General features: G+C 47.5%; 1 protein-coding gene across 4 annotated transcripts; it reads right to left on the bottom strand.

The window, feature by feature from the left end:
• Window positions 1-2,903: 2,903 nt before the first annotated feature.
• On the bottom strand, window positions 2,904-14,899 carry WAS (WASP actin nucleation promoting factor). Of its 4 annotated transcripts, none has more exons than XM_032475161.1 (14): window positions 14,771-14,899; window positions 11,537-11,684; window positions 9,798-9,845; window positions 9,300-9,440; window positions 8,137-8,223; window positions 7,933-8,035; window positions 7,779-7,820; window positions 7,635-7,688; window positions 6,743-6,920; window positions 5,744-5,786; window positions 5,385-5,538; window positions 4,775-5,181; window positions 4,412-4,526; window positions 2,904-3,207 (listed from the first exon to the last, which is right to left on the bottom strand). In XM_032475161.1, the coding sequence occupies exons 2-14, from the start codon at window positions 11,606-11,608 to the stop codon at window positions 3,152-3,154; spliced, it is 1,500 nt and encodes a 499-aa protein (XP_032331052.1). In that variant the 5' UTR covers window positions 11,609-11,684; window positions 14,771-14,899; the 3' UTR covers window positions 2,904-3,151. The 4 variants fall into 4 exon arrangements, with proteins under 4 accessions (XP_032331052.1, XP_032331053.1, XP_032331051.1 ...); XM_032475162.1 differs by lacking the exon at window positions 14,771-14,899 and adding an exon at window positions 13,709-13,798 and having other exon boundaries at window positions 11,522-11,684; XM_032475160.1 differs by lacking the exon at window positions 14,771-14,899 and adding an exon at window positions 13,709-13,798.
• Between the last annotated feature and the right edge of the window lie 2,623 nt (window positions 14,900-17,522).

Below are 17,522 nucleotides of genomic sequence, written 5' to 3'. Positions count from 1 at the left end.
ATATTGGGGAGCATCCTTTGGCCCTCCCCAGACAATATAATGCAGTAGGTAAAGGCATGGATTCTGGAGCCCAAACACCTGGGTTCAATCCCAGCTCTACTGTTTACTAAAGGGTGGGACCTTTGGCAGTTTCTAAATCTGTAAAACCTCAGATGAGTGATCTTGGGGTGGGCATCTCCTGCTCACCTGGAAAATGAATCTTTCTGGACTAGCACATTTTCAGGAGGTCTGAAAGTAAGAGGCTACCCTGTTGTTACTTTGTCCTACTCCCAGCCACGCATCTGTTCATTCAGCATTAGTTTAATGTCTACTGTGTATACTTGCCCAGTGTTGGAGCCAATACAAGGTTTAATCCATTCCAAACTGCACAAGTTGGACTTGTTTTTTTAATGTAAACCTCATAGTGGAGTATACCACACATACAAAAAAAAAAAAAAAAAAAAAAAGCACACAGACGATGCATGACCTGTGTAAGGAGATTTTACAAATGAACATAAACGTGGAACCAGAAGTCAGGTTAAGAAACAACATCACCAGGGCTCCAGAAGCATTTAATTTTCCAACATCTCTGAAATGAGGCTGCATCTCACAGGTGCTGGTGGGTTGTAACTTCATTGGCAGTACTTTTTCAGCTTTCTTAGTGATATATAAAATTTTAACGATCCGTTTTATAATCAGTGGTGACTCAGGATCAGCAATACCCAAAGGATAACAATAGTAATGACAGCAGCAGCAGCATCTGATGCTTATAGATGCTGACAAGGAGCCAGGAACTTTGCAGACACTATCTACAGTCATTCTTGCCACAACCACCTGAAGTAAGCATTTTTACCTTCATTTTAAAGACAGAAGTAATGGAGGCCCAGAGAGGTCAAGCAACTTGCCCACAGTCAACTCTTTGACCCCAGGTCTGTGCCTGCTCTAGCAGGTGCTCCGGGGGATTCAGAGGTTGTGTTACGTAAGGTCCTTCCCAGGGCAAAGCCCACCCAAGGGTGAAGGGGTTACTGGGGGGGAAGGGGAAGTGATATGACAGGACCTTCCTAGACTCAGTGCTCGCCCAGGGGACCTGACCAGGGTGGGGTGGGGAGTGGAGTAGGGAGTGAAGGATAATGAAAGAAGTTAGCAAGGTAGCAGGATATTAGATTAACATACAGAAATCTGTTGCATTTCTTTACACTAACAATGAAATATCAGAAAAAGAAAGTAAAGAAACAATCCCTTTTAAAGTTGCATCCAAAAAAACAAAATACTTAGGAGTAAACCTGACCAAGGAGGTGAAAGACTTATACGCAGAGAACTATAAAACACTGATTAACGAAATTACAAACGATTTAAGGAAATGGAAAGATATCCCAGGCTCTTGGATTGGAAGAATTAATTAAAATGGCCATACTGCCCAAAGCAATCTACAGATTTAATGGGATCCCTATCAAATTACCCAGGACATTTTTCATAGAACTAGAACAAATAATTCTAAAATTTATATGAAATCACAAAAGACCCAGAATAGCCAAAGCAATACTGAAGAAAAAGAACGAAGCTGGAGGAATAACACTCCCAGACTTCAGACAATACTACAGACCTACAGTAATCAAAACAGCCTGGTATTGGCACAAAAACAGACATATGGATCAATGGCTCAGAATAGAGAGCCCAGAAATAAATCCACACACTTACGGTCAATTAATCTTTGACAAAGGAGGCAAGAATATACAATGGAGAAAAGAATATACAATGGAGAAAATATACAATCTCTTCAGCAAGTGGCATTGGGAAAACTGGACAGCCAAACATAAATCAATGAAGTTAGAATACTCCCTCACACCATACACAAAAATAAACTCAAAATGGTTTAAAGACTTAAACATAAGACAATACGTTATAAACCTCCTAGAAGAAAACATAGGCAAAACATTCTCTGAATGGGAAGGGTAGGCACCTCTATTCTAGGCTTTGATGTACAAGTTTCTAATGACTCCCTTGGAAACAGCTTTCAACACCAGGGAATAGTTTTGAGTTGTGCCTTCTTTTCCTGGAGAGCAAGTTCTAGAGGGAGCCAGTGACCCAGTGGGATCCCAGGTGGAAATAAGTTATATATTGTTGCCTCTATAGTATAGATGAGGAAACTGAGGCTCAGAGGTGAAGCATCTTGTCCAGGTTCTAGAGCAGATCTATCCGATTATTAAGTCTTTGCCCCTTCCATTGCCATTGTCCAGGACTTGGTTTACACTGGGAACTGGGCAGAACCAAATTTTAAAACAGAGAGTGGGGAAGTCTGACCATTGAGTACTCTCCTGACCTAATATTGTGTTGACTGAACGTTTTTTTTAAAAAGATAAGTGAATGAACAAGTAACTCTCTCACTCATTCACCACGCTCAGCCTCACATCAACCTTTTTCCCACCTCAGGGCCTTGGCACTGGATGTTCCCACTGCCTGGAACGCCATTTCCTCAATTATTCGCACTGTTGCTTCCTCTCGCTTTAGGTCCAGCGTAACTCTCAGTCGGCTTTCCCTGAATGCTCCGTCTCAATGTCGCTTCCCCTCAGCACATCATAGCACTTATCATGATCTATAACTATCTTTTGTTTCTATTTAATTCCTTGTTTCTTGTCTGTCTCCTCCCCTAGAACATCGGCTTCACAAGAGCAAGAATTTTTGTTGTTTTTTTCCCCCTACTGTTTTCTCCCCAGCCCTTAAAGTAGTGCCTGGCAATAGGTATTTGTGGAAAGAAAGAAGGGCAGAAGGAGACAAAGAAGTACAGGCTAAATGGCCGAGGGAACAAATGAATGAACGAATGGATACATATAGGGTTAAATTCATGAAATGGGATAAATGAATAAAAGAGACTTTGGGGGTAAAGGACCCCAAATTCCCACATTGGGAATATGAATGAACTAAGGTTTAGAGAAACAAAAAGACAGTTATTTTATTTTTGTTTAAACCATCCTTGAGTGAGATGAACTGAGAAGTTTTGTATAAAAAGGGCCCTGCCTATTGCAAGGGCCAATGTGGGGGGTCCAGTCAGAGATAATAGCACTGGAGGGGTTGGTGGGAGAGAAACGGAACTTGGGGGCCTGGAAGCTGAGAGTGGGGGTGGTGGGCAGAGCTGCAGGGGGAGCGAGGGCAGAAGGGTTGGGGTGGGGATGACTCAGTCGTCCCATTCATCGTCATCATCATCATCGCCGGCCTGGTCCTCCCCTTCGTCTGGAGGGAGAGAGAAAGAGTGAAACTCAGGATAGGCAGGAGGGTTCAAAAGCCCTGGGGACGGGGGTTACTTGGGTCTGGGAGGTTGGGACTCAGGGCTCTGGGGGGCTGAGATCTCCTGCTTGGAAATTAGATCCAGGGCCTGTGTCTTGGATGAGGAAGGGGCCCCCTCAGAGGAGGGAGGGTTAGGGACAAGACAGTGATTACAGCTGGAGTCTGGGCTCTAGTTGAAGTTAACATTGTGAAAAATGTGTAGTTAGTTGGGATATTATTATCACACAGAGGGTTAACATTAACAGGCTTGTCACTCAATGGGGTGGATTTAAATATTAGCAAAGGTGCAGTAAATTACAATATTATTGTTTCACAGAAGGTTAATGTTAACATTGTTGACACATAATGGGGTTAATTACAATATGGTCAAAAGATGAGGTTTGTAGAAGGGAGGGTATAGCTCAGTGGTAGAGCTCATGCTTAGCATGGACAAGGTCCTGGGTTCGATCCCCAGTACCTCCATAAATAAATAAATACAACTAAATACCTCCCCTCTCCAAAAACAAACAAAACGATGAGGCTTGTTATAGTACTGTCGTACACTGGACTCACGTTAATTCTGTGGACAGACTCTGGGGTTGATGTTAGTATTATCGAAGTTGGAGTTAATTATATTATTGTCACATAATAGGTTGAGGTTAACATTACCCTCACATACTTGTTATACAATGACAATATTGTTGATACATTAGGGGATGGATGTTCACATTATTGTAAAAAGACTGGGTTAATTATAATATTATCATATCATGAGCTAATGTTAATCTGTTGACACACAGAGTTAGAGTTAATATTACTGTCAAAGATGGAGTTCTTTATAATATTATGACCACATAGTGGGCTAATGTTAATACTACTGAACATACAGGATTCATGCTAATATTGTGGCCATACCTTGGCATTTGTGTTAATATTACTGTCAAAGACAGAGTGAATCATGTTACTGTTACATAATGACAATGTTAACATTGTCAAAAAAGACTGATACAAGATTCATGTTAATACTGTCATCGACAGATGGGGCCAATGTTACTACTGATGGTGACCATCCGGGGTGTTTTCAGGCCGAAAATAGCCCTCGGAACCAGGGTCACTGTCCTGGCAGGATGGGTTCCAAATGGCCGGCTCGTGGGGGAGGGCAGGCTCTCACCTGAGGAGTGGATGGCTCTGCTTCTCTTCTGCATCACGTGCATCAGGGCCCCCACCAGCCCCTCGGAGCTCTGAGGTGGTGGCTGCAGTGCTGAGCTCTCCGGGGCCCCAGGGGTCTGCAGCAAGCAGGGTCCAGCACAAAGGGTTCAGGGTCAATGAGAGGAGCACCTCTCCCATCCCTCTGTCATTATTTCTCCTCCCACACACTCCAGTCCCCTTTAAGGCTCCAAGCCCACCTCTCCCCACCAACCTTCCAATCCTATCACCGAACCTCCAAATCCTAGGACCTCCATCAGTCTCGGCCCCGGCCCCCTAATATCCTGATTTGCCCAGACCCCCAGTCCTCCATCACGCCAGTCCTCACCTTGTTCAGCTGAATTCCCTGCCGGATTTGATCCAAAAGTGCCCCCCGACCTCCACCAGGGGCTGGGCCTCCGCCAAACGCCAGAGCAGGAGGGGGTGGAGGAGGGACTGACCCGTCCCCAGAGCTAGGTGGTGGTGGTGGTGGCGGTGGTGGTGGAGGCAGGAGCGGGCCCCCAGCTCCAGCAGGTGGAGGGGGCAGGGGTGCAGAGCGTCCAGTGGCTGGAGGGGGTGGTGGCGGAGGGCCCCCTCGGCCTGGGGGTGGGGGTCCCCGGGGAGTTGGTGGGGGCGGAGCACCTCCTGAAGGTACAGGGGGTAGTGGGCCACAGCGACCCTTGTTACCCCCACCAATAGGGGGCCGGGGGTGCTGGTTCCCTCCTCGGGATGGCGGCGGGGGTGGTGGAAGTGGATCTGAGGGGGAAAAATAACACAGAGCTCTCATTAAGATTTTCTTCGGAACCTCAGCTTTGCTTCTTTGTAAAATGGGTACCCCAACCGACCAATTCCCAATTCAAGCCATATAAGGGTTTCTACGAGGACTGAGTGATGGCAATGTATCTCTCAGAAATCAGCTGCCAGGTTGGAGAAGAAGGGGGTGTCCGGCAGGGGCTCACCTTGGCGCCTCATCTCCTTCCGTACAGCTTCCAGCCCGCCCTGGTTCTCTATGAACTCATAGATAAACTTGGAAGTCTCAGCGTCGGTGAGTTGGGCCTCACTGATTCCCGCCCTGGAGAACAGGTTCCGCAGATCCGGGTCCAGGTTGTTCACCTGGCCAGGAGGAAAAAAGCCGGAGCAGGGGTGGGGGAATAAGGTGGGGGTCAGGGGAGGAGCACAGATGACCATAGGGCCCACTCCAGAGAGGGATCTGAGAGGGGTGTGGGCAGGGTGGGGTGTGGGGGTAGGCCTGGAGCAGTGGACTATGGAAGGGTAGGTGGGGGTTAAGTGGGGTCCAGAAGACTCTGGAGTTACTCACGTCATATCCATTCTGAGGGTCCCACCCCACGTGGCTGACATGTCTGGGGGAGGTGAAGAGATGCCACTGAAGCCCCACTGCTTTTCCTTCCCTCCCTTCCTGGTGAAGCCCTCTTGCCCTCTCCCATGCAGAGGGACTCTGAGGGGCCAGAATTAATGAATGAGTCATAAGTGAATGAATGAGTGAGAGCAGTAGTTATGGAATTAGAAGGGGTCCATAGGCTGTGGTGCCCACCTGTCTGGCCATCCGTCTTTCCACCATCCATCCACCCATCTGTGTGTCCACACTCACATTCACCTCTCAGACCACTGATCTATATCCATTTATCTCTCCACACACATCTATCCATTGTCCACTGATCTGTCCTCACACACACTTGTCCATCCACCCACCCATCTACCCATGGGTCCATCTTTCCATCCATTGACTCACTTGACTGCCCGTTCAACCACACTCCTGTCCATTCATCCAGTGAACTGTCCACATATCTGGCTGCCTATCCATCCCCATCCACATTGTCTGTGAACCAGCCTGTATATCCATCTGTCCACATATCACCCACCCACCCATTCATCTAAATACCCACTTCCCCTTTACTCATCCTTTCAGTCTCCAACCCACCCATTCATTCATTCATCCAGCTATGCATCTACCCACCCATACATTCATTCACCAGTCCACCCAGGGTGGGACTAGGTTGAGGTGAGTGAGGCGCCTAAGGAGCAAAATTTAAGGAGGCACTCCCTCTAGGAATCATGAATTGTAGCTGCATGACGGGGAGAGGGACTGCCTCTGTAAAGTTTGCAACCCTGGTGCCTTTGGTGCCCCTCCCTAGTCCCAGCCTTGCACCCACCCACCCATCCACTCATCTACCTATTCCCCCACTCACCTACCCATCCATTTTCCCATCCTTCCATCCACTCAGTTCTCCTCCCATCCACCTGCTGGTCTGCCCCCCGACCCCAGGGATCCGTGGGCCCACTGGGGAGAGGTTCTCACTTGAATCCGCTGGGTGCACCGATATCAGCTTTGCTGATCTTTTTCTTCCCTGAGCGTTTCTTATCACCTGGAGGAGGCCCAGGTACTGTTGGGAGCCCACGGTATCGTGAGTTTGTGATGTCTGGGTTCTGGATGTCCACTGCCACCAGCCCCAGGGACAGTGAGCCGGCTGCTGGGCCTGTGGGGAAAATAGGGTGACTGGGCCATTGACTCACTTACCTTTTGGTTGGCCAAAGCATAACAGCAAAAGATAGGAAGATGGTTGGGGGAATCTGTGTGTTTGATGGTCATGGAGGGAGTGTGTGAGGGGGCCAAGTAGGGTTTATGGAGAAGTGGGTGCATGGGTCCCACAAACCATCCAGACATTCACTGATTCATTTATTTATTTATTTATTCACTCATGCTTATCACTTTAAGTATTGACTCATTTATTCACTGGCTTGTTGACTAATTAATTTATTAAATTATTCATTCACTCATTCATTCAATCATTGCTTTCTTCACTGATTGAAATTTCATGTCACTTATTCATTTATTCACTGTTGAATTCATTCACTCACTCATTCATTAATTTACTCAATCATCCATCCATCCATTTATCCACATACCCATCCATTCACCTATACATCTAGACACCCACCACCTAGGCATCTATATACCTATCTATATTTTCATTCTTCCATCAGTTCATCCCCCTATTCAACCATCTATCCACCACCAATCCACCTGCCCACACATCCATCCACCCACCCATCCATCTACCTAGCCATTCACCCACTTATCTCTCCACCCACCTGCCTATTCATCCATCCTCCCAATCCCCACCTGCTTATCTATTCACTCTCCCACCCACCCTGTCCACCCAGAGACACAGGGAAGAATCAGCACTCACCCTCTTGGTCTCCACCTGGGTGCAGGGGCAGGGGCGGGAGCCCTCCTCTTCTCTCTGGGAAGAAGGAATGGGTAGAGAGCTATCACAACCCTGCCACAGTCTTCTGGGCTAGCCCCTTCTCACTCCTTGCACTAGAGGACTCACCTTCATTGGCCGGTGCTGGTGGAGTGGGGAGCTGGCGCCTTTCTGTGGAGAGATAGGTGGACTGGGAACCAGAACCGTGAGAGGGGCTTTTCCAGCACCCCACTCTTGCACTCACCTCCACTCAACCTCTTTGCCTCCCTCAAGGCCTCCTCACCTCCACTTTGCCTCTGATTCCTTTTTTGGATCTTCTCCTGCACCAGGGCCCGGAAGGCCTGGGCCTCGCCCTCGTCTGCAAAGTTCAGCCCTGCTTGGCAGTCCTGCACACGCCTGGGGGTCAGCAGCCTTCCAGGCCCCTCCCCACCTTTCCCATCTCCTCCCTGCACCCCAACTGAGGCCCAGGGGTTGGGTGGTCACTTACATCTCCGGCGAAGGTGTGGAAGAAGCGGGTGGGAGTGGAGTAAACCAGCTGTGAGTACAGCTCCTGTTCCCAGAGCAGCCCGCCAGCCTGGAGGGGTAGAGGGGTGGGGAGCACACTGGCACCAAGGCGTGCCCTGGGAGGCAGGCCTGTCACCTGGGCAGGGAGCATGGTGGCCAAATTTGGGGTCCCAGCATTTGATTTGGTGATTTCCAGCTCAGCATCAGAGAGTCGGGGGTCTGGAGGTCTGATGTGGTGAGTTGGGGTACAATATGGGAATCAGATACTTCAGTGAGAGGTTTGGATTTGGGGTTCAGGGCCCTAGATAGGGGACTTGGGGGCTTGAATTTGAGGATTTTGGATTTTAGTCCTAGGAAACTGAGCCCATTCGTAGAATCCATCCCAAATCCCCCTCTTTATGTGGGCCTTCATTTGGGCAGGTAGGGCTCCAGTATTGGGAGCTGGGGTTGAAGTATGTGTGCAATTTGAGGTTTGTAAAGCAGAGTGAAGGCTTAGGAGTCCAGTCAATATTCAGTGGCTCTCGGATCTTGATGTGGTACTACTGCGTCTACCTTTATGGGTTTAGAAGGATGAATTTCAGGTTTATGCCTGGAGAGTTTAGGTTGGGGATTTGTGGAACAGATTTTTGGTTTAGGAGCAACCACAGTTAATTTTGGTGTTCAGGAGTTTTCGTATAGGAATTCTGGGGTCCATGCTGCGGGCTTAAAAGGACAGATTTGGAGTTCAAAATTCAATGGGATATTTAGGTCTGGGGTTTGCGGAACAGACTGATGACTTAGGAGTGAGGTAAAATTCTAGAGTTCAGGAGTTTTGATGGGGGATATCTGAGACCCAAAATGCTGAGTTTAGAACAGATTTGAGGCTCAGGTAAAAACATCGTGCTCATTCTTTTTTGGAGTTTGTGGAACAGATTAGACTTAGGAGGTATACTCATACTGGGGGTTATGGATCCCCCAGACATGAATACTGTCATCATAGACTTATTTAGAAAGACAAACCAGAGGTTGACATCCTGGATGAAGTCTTTAGTTCTGGGGCCCAGGTGTTCACTGATCTATCTGAGGGCTCAGGGCTGTGGACACAGATGTGGGTTTATCGGTTCAAAACTGGGTTGTCTGTCCAGTGGAAGGGGGGAGGGGGGTCACCTGAAGGCCGTAAAGGCGGATGAAGTAGGACTTCTGAGGGTTATCCTTCACAAAACACACAGCTCCACAATGTTTTTTGGTCCAGTGATCGGCTCCAGGGGGCAGCGCCAGATAGAGCTGAACAACAGCGGTGGCCAACGTCTGGAAGAGGAGAGCAGGACTCAGGGGAATCTGGTCAGAGGGTCTGGGAACCAGACCTGGTCCTTCCTGGCTGATGCTGTCGTGGTTCTGAGGGGGGAGCCGCAGCCAGAGGGAAAGGGAATAGACATCGAGATCTTCCTGGGATTGGTGACTGGAGGTAAGTGGATTCTAGGAGGGGAGATGCTGGAAAGGAGGGGAAGAAAGAGAAGGAGAGGAGAAGGATGGGGAAGATGAGGAGACAGGAAGGGGCGGAAGGGAGGAGAGGGGGAGGATGGGAAGATGAAGAGGAGGGAGAGGAAGAGGAGAGGAAGAGGAGGACAGGGAGACAGGGAGGGCCGAGAGATTTCCCCAGCTCACCCAGCATTTCCGTCCGAGCATCTCAAAGAGTCGCTGGTTCTCATGGTCCTGGAGGAGGGCGGAGGGTATGTTCTGTTGAACTGTTGGGCCTCCGCGGCCCCCAGGCCTGCCTCCCGCAGGGCCCCCGCTCATGGTGCCTCCTGCCCTTGTCCTCTCGGGCTAGGCTCTGAGTGCAGGGTAAGAAGGGGAACTTCCGTAGTGAGCAGGGGAACAGGAAGTAGCAAAAAACCACAAGGGAAACAAGTCCTCTGGGGCCCCTCAGTGAGCCTGGCCTCCTCTTCCCTTAGATGGGGGCCTCCCTCCATTTGACCGATTAGACCTATCTTTTGCACCAGCTCCTGGCCTCCTCCTCCTTTCTCATTCTCTGTGGCCCATCTTCCTGTGACTGGCTCAGACTCTCCTCCCTCCGGCTGGCTGGCGGCAAGGGCTCAGCCATTGCTGCAAATCTGCAGGGCGCACTGCGGCAGGGGGCAGTCATGGGGCTGGGCGGCCTCCTTCCTCCCCAGTCAGTCTGGGCCCGAGGTCCAAGGCCCCGAGCGCTGAAGGGCCACTGCGCTAAAGCTCTTCCTTCACTTACCCTGGGATCCCACCCCTCTCCTGAGATCTCAACAACTGGTACACACCCCGCTCAACTGCCCCATCCTTATCCCTGCCTCCTTGCAGCTCCCGAATGACCTCTAATAATCCACTTTTTGTAAGAAAGGAATTTTATAGCCTATATGAATGCCTAAACAACATCTTTTTTTTTTTAATGGAAGTATAGTTGATTTACCATGTTGTGTTAGTGTCAGGTCTATAGCCTAAACGACATCTTGTTCAGCTGTTGTTGCTTTGGAACTTTTGAAATTATGTATCTTCTGAGACTTGTTTTTGTTCCCGGACTCAACATTCTATTTTCATCTAACAAAACACTCAGGTAGCACTTGAACTGTGTGCCAGGCACTCTTCTGACCTCTTTTGTAAATAGTGACTTATTTAAATCCTCCCAACAGCCTGAGGGAAACACACACTATTTTACCGTGTCCATTTGACTGAGGGAAACGAGGATACTGAGGCCCAGAGTGGTTAGATGATTTCCCCAGTAGCTCCCAGCTAGCAAGTGGTGGAGCCCAGATGCGATGCCAGTCAGGCTGGGTGCAAAGTGTATATTTTTTATCACTATGTTCCACGCCTGCACTGTTACTAAGATTCCTATTTGCCGGGAACGATAGTTGTTAGCGAGTACTATATAGTATTCTCATGTGTTACTGTATAATTTGTTTATTCATATTCTCCCATTAACCGATATCTGAGCTGTTTTGGGCTTTTGCAGTTGGCAGTTCGCTCCTGTACACATCTCCTTGTCCACGTAGGCATCCATATTCTCAGAAGGGGGAACTGGGGCATTATAAGGGTTTGCGTAGCTCTAATAATGCCGGTGAATGCCATCTCAGTCCTCACCCCTCCCTGGGCCTGTTTCCTGTTTGGAGACATGAAGCTCTCAGGCACACAGCTTGGGGGGTCTGAGCACGTCTAGGCTGTGACCGGCATCCCCAGGTACCTGAGGGGAAACAGTGCATCTCGAGGAGGGACCCACAGTCCTCCCTGGAAACCTGCAGGGCTCCCATGCCTGCAGGTTCCAAGCTTCTCTCCTAAGCCCGGGCTCCAAGCCCCTTCTGATGTGGTAGTTCCAACCTTCCCCTGCCTCCCCGCTCGCAATCCAGATTATGGTGCCCCCAACTCACCAGGTGATTTCATACCTCCTGGCCTGGAGCCCCTTCCAGCCTGTTCATCAGGGCAAGACCCTGCTTTTCCTTAGAAGGCCACTTCATTCATTCATGTTGACAATGTTCCTTGAGCTGTGTGCGCGAGGCATCTCTCCACTCTCTGGCACTCACTAAACATTTACTGAAGGAATGAACAAAGGATTAATAACTACTTTGATTTAGTATTTTCTGGGCTTTTTCTAAGTGCCTCGCACTTATAAACTCATTTCACATTCACAGACAACCCCAGGAGGTAAGTATTCCTGCTATCCCCATTTTTTTTTTTAATGGCGGTACTGGGGATCGAACCCAGGACCTTGTGCATGCTAAGCACGCGCTCTACCACTTGAGGTATACCCTTCCTCTCTGCTATCCCCATTTTACTGATAGGGAAGCTGAGGCCCAGAGACGCTTAGCTAACTTGCCTGAGGTCACACAGCTTGGGAGTGGTGGGGCTGAGGCCAATTATCTGGGACATAGTTCCTAAACTGTTAAGTGCCACATGGAACCTGAGATAAAATTCTTCTGCTCCCTTTTCTGTCTTTTGTTCTCTTTCTCTGCTCCTAGATCTGTGCCTTTTAAGTCTACATCAGGGGGAGTTAAACCTCTGCCCCATTCACTGGTTGTTGCTTAACATTTAAAAGTTGTATATTTCCTGTTCTTACTTTAAAGGAGCAGACAGGTTTAAAATTTTTATTTTTCAAAAAAAAAATAAATAAAACTTTAATTTTTCTCTAAAGAAAAATCACCTCAAGTAGATTCCTGTTATTTTAGTCCCTAATAGAAGGAATTTCCCCATTCTAGGATACAGTGATTTATTAATCATTTTAGTGTCACTTTTCATCTTATTCAGTTTATTGAATTGCTCTGTTGACCTGCATTCATAATTTGGGGCTGGTTTATTTTACTTTTATGTGTTCCCATCAACTCTTGCTTTTCTTCACTGGATGACAGTATTTGGTGAGGTGACCTCAAAGTTAATTTGCTCTCCTGGGCCTTCAAAAAGATTGAAAAAGAACAAAAACCGTAATCCAGCTTTTCTGGCTGTTCTCAGCAGGAGAGGATTGAATGAAATACAGGTCAGTCCACCACAGTAGGGAGTAGAAATTCTAACTTACTTCTTAGGAATTCAGTGAATACCCAGGAACCCCCAAGAACCAGGATATACCCAGTAACTTATACCTACCTGATGCTCCCCCATCACCTCCCTCTGCCAACCCCCAGGGGTCACTGGATGGAGAGTCATTTCCTGTTTATATCTTGTGCTTATTTTGATTTATTTTGAGGGGATATTGCTTATAAGATCCTGATTGCCATGCCTCAAGTCATCAGTAATAAGACACAGGGGTGTCCTCCACACCCTGGTCACTACCACGTGATTGAGTCCCCAGAAGAGATGTAGGCATGGTTAGGGTCCTACTGCTAGGAACAAACCAAGGCCAAGATGGCAAAATTTCCTTTGCCGCACCATCCTTCTCCTCCCCTTACCTTCCTGCCCCTTGTGGTCCTCCGTACCCCTGACTGAGGGGTGCTTCCTGGGGACAGGCCTAAGAAGACAGCAATTCCCAACCCTCAGACCCAGTGCTCCCTTTTCATAAGAAACACTTTAGGAGGCCTCCTTTGACCACCCTGGAATGACATCCATGTACGTTACAAGTCTTGGTGGTGGGGGGGCTGTCCCCCCAGGGTCTTAGGACCCTGCCCATTCAATGCCAAAGCACCTCCATCATTGTGACAACCAAAGTCGGCCTACCAGTTAGTCCCTAAACACACTCCCAGGGCAGGTGGGAACCAGCCTCTTGTCTGTCTTGTGCATGGCCGTATCCCCACCACAGAGCACAAGACCCCACCTGCAGAAGCTCAGTCAACACTAGTTGAATGCTCACTGTAGAGTCTAGAGCTCTATGCCAATTTGTTGTCCTCTTCCCACTAGGCTCCCCTGTCCTCTCTTCCTCCCCACCCCTGCCTGGGGGAAGGGGGAAGAAAAACAGCTGAGAGTGTGCAGGGGTCAGCCCCTCCCAGAGAGGTGTTGACACTGTTCACTGATGCTGTAGTCCTGGTGGGGGTGGAGTGAGGACAGGGTGTGCACAGAAAAGCAAATACCTGTAGAGATAAGAATTGCTTAGTGGATGGAACCAGATTCTGGAGCCTGGCTCTGGCACTTACCAGCTGTTTCAAGTCTGGTAACCTCTCAGTGCCTCAGTTCCCTCATCCATAAAGTGGAGATAGTAATGGCAGTTCAGATTGTTGTGAAGGCTAAATGAGACAATTCATGTCGAGTGAGGAGGACAGAGCTTAACAAGTTATAATTATGCCTTATTGTTTGCATAAAATGGCTGAGTAACTTGGATAAATAAATGTCCTTCCCTCCGCCTAGCATTCTCCCTACTCCTGCCCCAATCCTCTCCTCATTCTACCCCATTAGCTGTTCAGGCCCCATCACCATTGGTGGATGGTCCCAGACCCAGAACACAGCCACGTTCCCTCTGCCCTTTCTCTACTTTTCCTTGGTGCGAAGCCCGTATGAGATCCAATCTGTGGGCCCAGTCATATTCCTCCAGGGCCATGACCTGTTCCTGGAGACCTCCCTGCCAACCTCAGTGGTCCCAGCCACCACGTGTTTCCTATCCTACGCCTCCCACCTGCACAGGAAAACACTGCCAGCCAGCCCTCTCCTTCCTTTATAGGTTTATGTTGCTCACCTCGGACCACCCAGGGAGCTAAAGGTCTTCTCCCAGTCCCTATTCTGCCCAGACCCTCAAAGTCACCACGGTCTCCCTAAATGGGTACTCCCTACCCTAATCTGTGACCCCAAATGTCTATTTCCCAGTCTATGACACCAGAAGGGTCCACACCCAAGTTTGTGTGACTCTGGACATTTCCACTTCCCGGTCTGTGTCCCAAGGGCCGCCCACAACCTTGACTGAGTGAGCCCAAGATTGTTAACGCTCCAGCCTGGAACGGACCATGACGAGGGTGGGGAGGGACGCAAAATGGAGCAGACCAGGATCGTACCACTGCGGGGTGTGTGTGGCTATTTTGCACCGTACCCTTTTATTTCCGGGGGGGCGGGGGAACACGACATTCCCTAATGGACGGGGAATGTCGCCATCCTGCTTGTCCCAAGATCCCCGTCCCATCCTCCCGACTCCCACCAGCTTCGGGTAGCCCTCACTCTCTGATCGCGCGCCCGGCTTCTCTCACATCCGCCATCTTAACCACTCTCACCACGCCCACGATTCCTTATTTTCGAAACAGCTCTCAATGCACGGGAGCTGGCAATAGGCGCCGGGGACCGTCGTGGGCTCTGATTGGTCGGTGGCCGAATTCTCGTCCTTGCTGTTCTTTGAAGCTGCACGGGATCGGAGAATAACATAGCCCCGCCTCTGCTCCAGCGCTCCAGGCTCCCGTTGGTCATGGGTTCGGGGCATGCGCAGTGGGTGCCAGACCGGTGTGCTCGGCCGCTTGAGCCGCGTTTTGGGGGTTTCAGATGGGTTCGGATGCCGCTTCAGAGGTTCAGATTGTTCAAGTGCAGTTGGGGCAGAAGGTGGTGTTTATTGATGAGAGTAAGATCACACATCGGGGCGTGGCTCCTGGTACACTGGGGCAATGCTGTAATCCACTAGGGTTTCCTGCTCGCACCCAGTGGTTCTTGCGTTCTTCATTCATTCCCTAGTTTACTCAAAAAGCGCTCCTTGAGTTTGGGTGATTGGGTTTTAGGAAAACTCTCATAAGTTACTTTAATAAAATTAAATCCTGCCTCAGTAGGACTGGCACAGTGGGGTGGCTGTCTCACTCAAGACGGTAAATTGCAGAGTGAACATCTTGTGGTGTTTGGATCTAATGTACTAAAATTATTAATTTTACTCCCTTCTGACAAAATGAATAGAAAATTTACAGTTAAAAGCCCTGCTGGCTAGGCCTTTGACAAAAAGAGAATAAATACCCAATATTCAATGTGCAAAGTGATGGTTTTGGAGCATTTGGTCAGACAGCACAGGATTGCTGCGATTGACGTGTAATTTACTATACATCACAGGTGATACAACCAGTTACCTACTTTAAAGTCTGCAAATTTACATATATGTAAATCAAAACATAAATATAGGGGGGAGGGTAATAGCTCAGCAGTGGAGCGTATGCTTAGCATGCACAGGGTCCTGAGTTCAATCCCCAGTACCTCCATTAAAAAATAAATTTTTAAAAACGTATAGATCACATGCTTTATAATATATATAAATAAATACATGATTCTAGGGATATACATGATATAGATGGAGCAGTGGGAATCTAGTTCACTGCCCTGGGTCAGTCACATGCTGAAAGGGAGGGGACTGTTGATAATTTAACATGATGCCCCCAATTTTAGGAAGCCTGAGCCCTGAGCTCCCTGACTTCACCAGATGGGGCAAATTTCCCTTAATTTGCTTGGAAGCTCCCAAGTCTATGCCCAGCACTGCCTCCACTGTGCAAACACAAACTGACCTTTGTATCAGCTCTGATTCTAGGAAGATTGTTATTTTAAGTGTGTATATGGGTACTTAGGGTGCTGGGTAGAACAAATCAAAGGGCCAGTTAAAGTGTGGGCACTTTGTCATCACTGAATGTTTCTGACGGTGGCTGGATTTGTAACATACATACTTCAATTTAGTATCTCCACTCAGGGGCCATAGTTGGTGAGGGGTGCATTGTTTTTGTTTGGGATTTTTTTTCTTTTCATATTTTTTTTTTCATTTAAGGTTACTACAAGATATTGGAAATAGTTCCCTGTGCTGTACAGAAGAAATTTGGTTTTTAATCTTTTTTTATATATAATGGTTAACATTTGCAAATCTCAAACTCCCAAATTTATCCCTTCCCACCCCCTTTCCCCAGTAACCATAAGATTGTTTACTATGTCTGCGAGTCTGTTTCTTTTGTAGATGAGTTCATTAGTGTCCATGTTTGGGATCTTGCCCTAATGGTTATAGTATGGTATTATCCAGCATGCAATAGGTATATAGTCTCTTTTACAGAAATACACCCCAAAGTGATACAATTAAAGAAAACAGAGGGAAACAGAAGACCTTTAGCTTATGAATAAAAGGATAAGCCTATTTGAATAAAATAAAATGCTTTTAAAAACCCTCCAATAAATATAGCTTGCATTCTATGTCTGTAGCCCTTTAAATTGTACAGATTTCATCATCATCAATCCCAGTTTAGACCTTGATTACAGGCAACTTGAAGAGAAAAAGAGATGTTTTTTTAAAAAATTGACTGGCAACTATGGGAGAACACAATGGGTGTGTTTATAATCTTATGATCAAGAGAGCCTTCAGAAAATTGGGTAATAAAGATATACATGTGCATAGCTTGTGTGAGTGCTACAAGTTGGTCAGGAAGCTTTAAAAACGTATTTATTGCCAACAACGGTCTTTTAAAATCGAAGGGGCAGGGTACAGCTCAGTGGTAGAGCATATACGTAGCATGCACAAAGTCTTGGGTTCAATCTCCAGTACCTCCATTAAATAAACAGATAATTAAACCTAATTACCATCCCCCCCCAAATAAAAAATAAGACAAAACTCTTTTATTTTTTTGAAAATAACCACAATCCCTTATTCAAGCTATTTTCATTTAGTATACTACAGAAGTATTTCAACGTTAACATCACAATTGTTATCTTGCTTGATATTAACATAACATTTATTTACTGCCACGTTTTTAGTATTCACTTTCTTTATCCACCTAAGCAAGTAAAAATGACTATTTTATAAAATGAAGAAATAGAATCAAAACCCAGATCTTTAAAAAAAAAATCTGGCTTAAAAAGTACGCTTGTGTCAGGGATCATGAGACTTTCTATATTTCCAAGTGGCATTTATTCCTGAAGCATGTCAGCTTCCCTGCACAGTGACTTACTGTGTTTATCTTTATAAAGAGTAAAGTAAACTATTATGCAAACTCACTTCCATTTGGGAATTCCAGTGCCAGGTGT

The sequence above is a fragment of the Camelus ferus genome, chromosome X, assembly GCF_009834535.1.
Source record: "Camelus ferus isolate YT-003-E chromosome X, BCGSAC_Cfer_1.0, whole genome shotgun sequence".
Classification (NCBI taxonomy): Eukaryota; Metazoa; Chordata; class Mammalia; order Artiodactyla; family Camelidae; genus Camelus; species Camelus ferus.
The sequence above is the reverse complement of the archived record's forward strand: the minus strand, read 5'-3'. Positions and strand labels throughout refer to the sequence as shown.

Excerpts from the sequence above, each read along its gene's own strand:
- WAS (XM_032475158.1), bottom strand. The coding sequence starts at position 9,929 with ATGAGCGGGGGCCCTGCGGGAGGCAGGCCTGGGGGCCGCGGAGGCCCA. Across the intron at positions 9,441-9,797 it reads TGCTCGGACGGAAATGCTGG|ACGTTGGCCACCGCTGTTGT; the intron begins GTGAGCTGGGGA and ends CTCCTCTTCCAG. Across the intron at positions 5,182-5,384 it reads GAAGGAGATGAGGCGCCAAG|ATCCACTTCCACCACCCCCG; the intron begins GTGAGCCCCTGC and ends TTTCCCCCTCAG.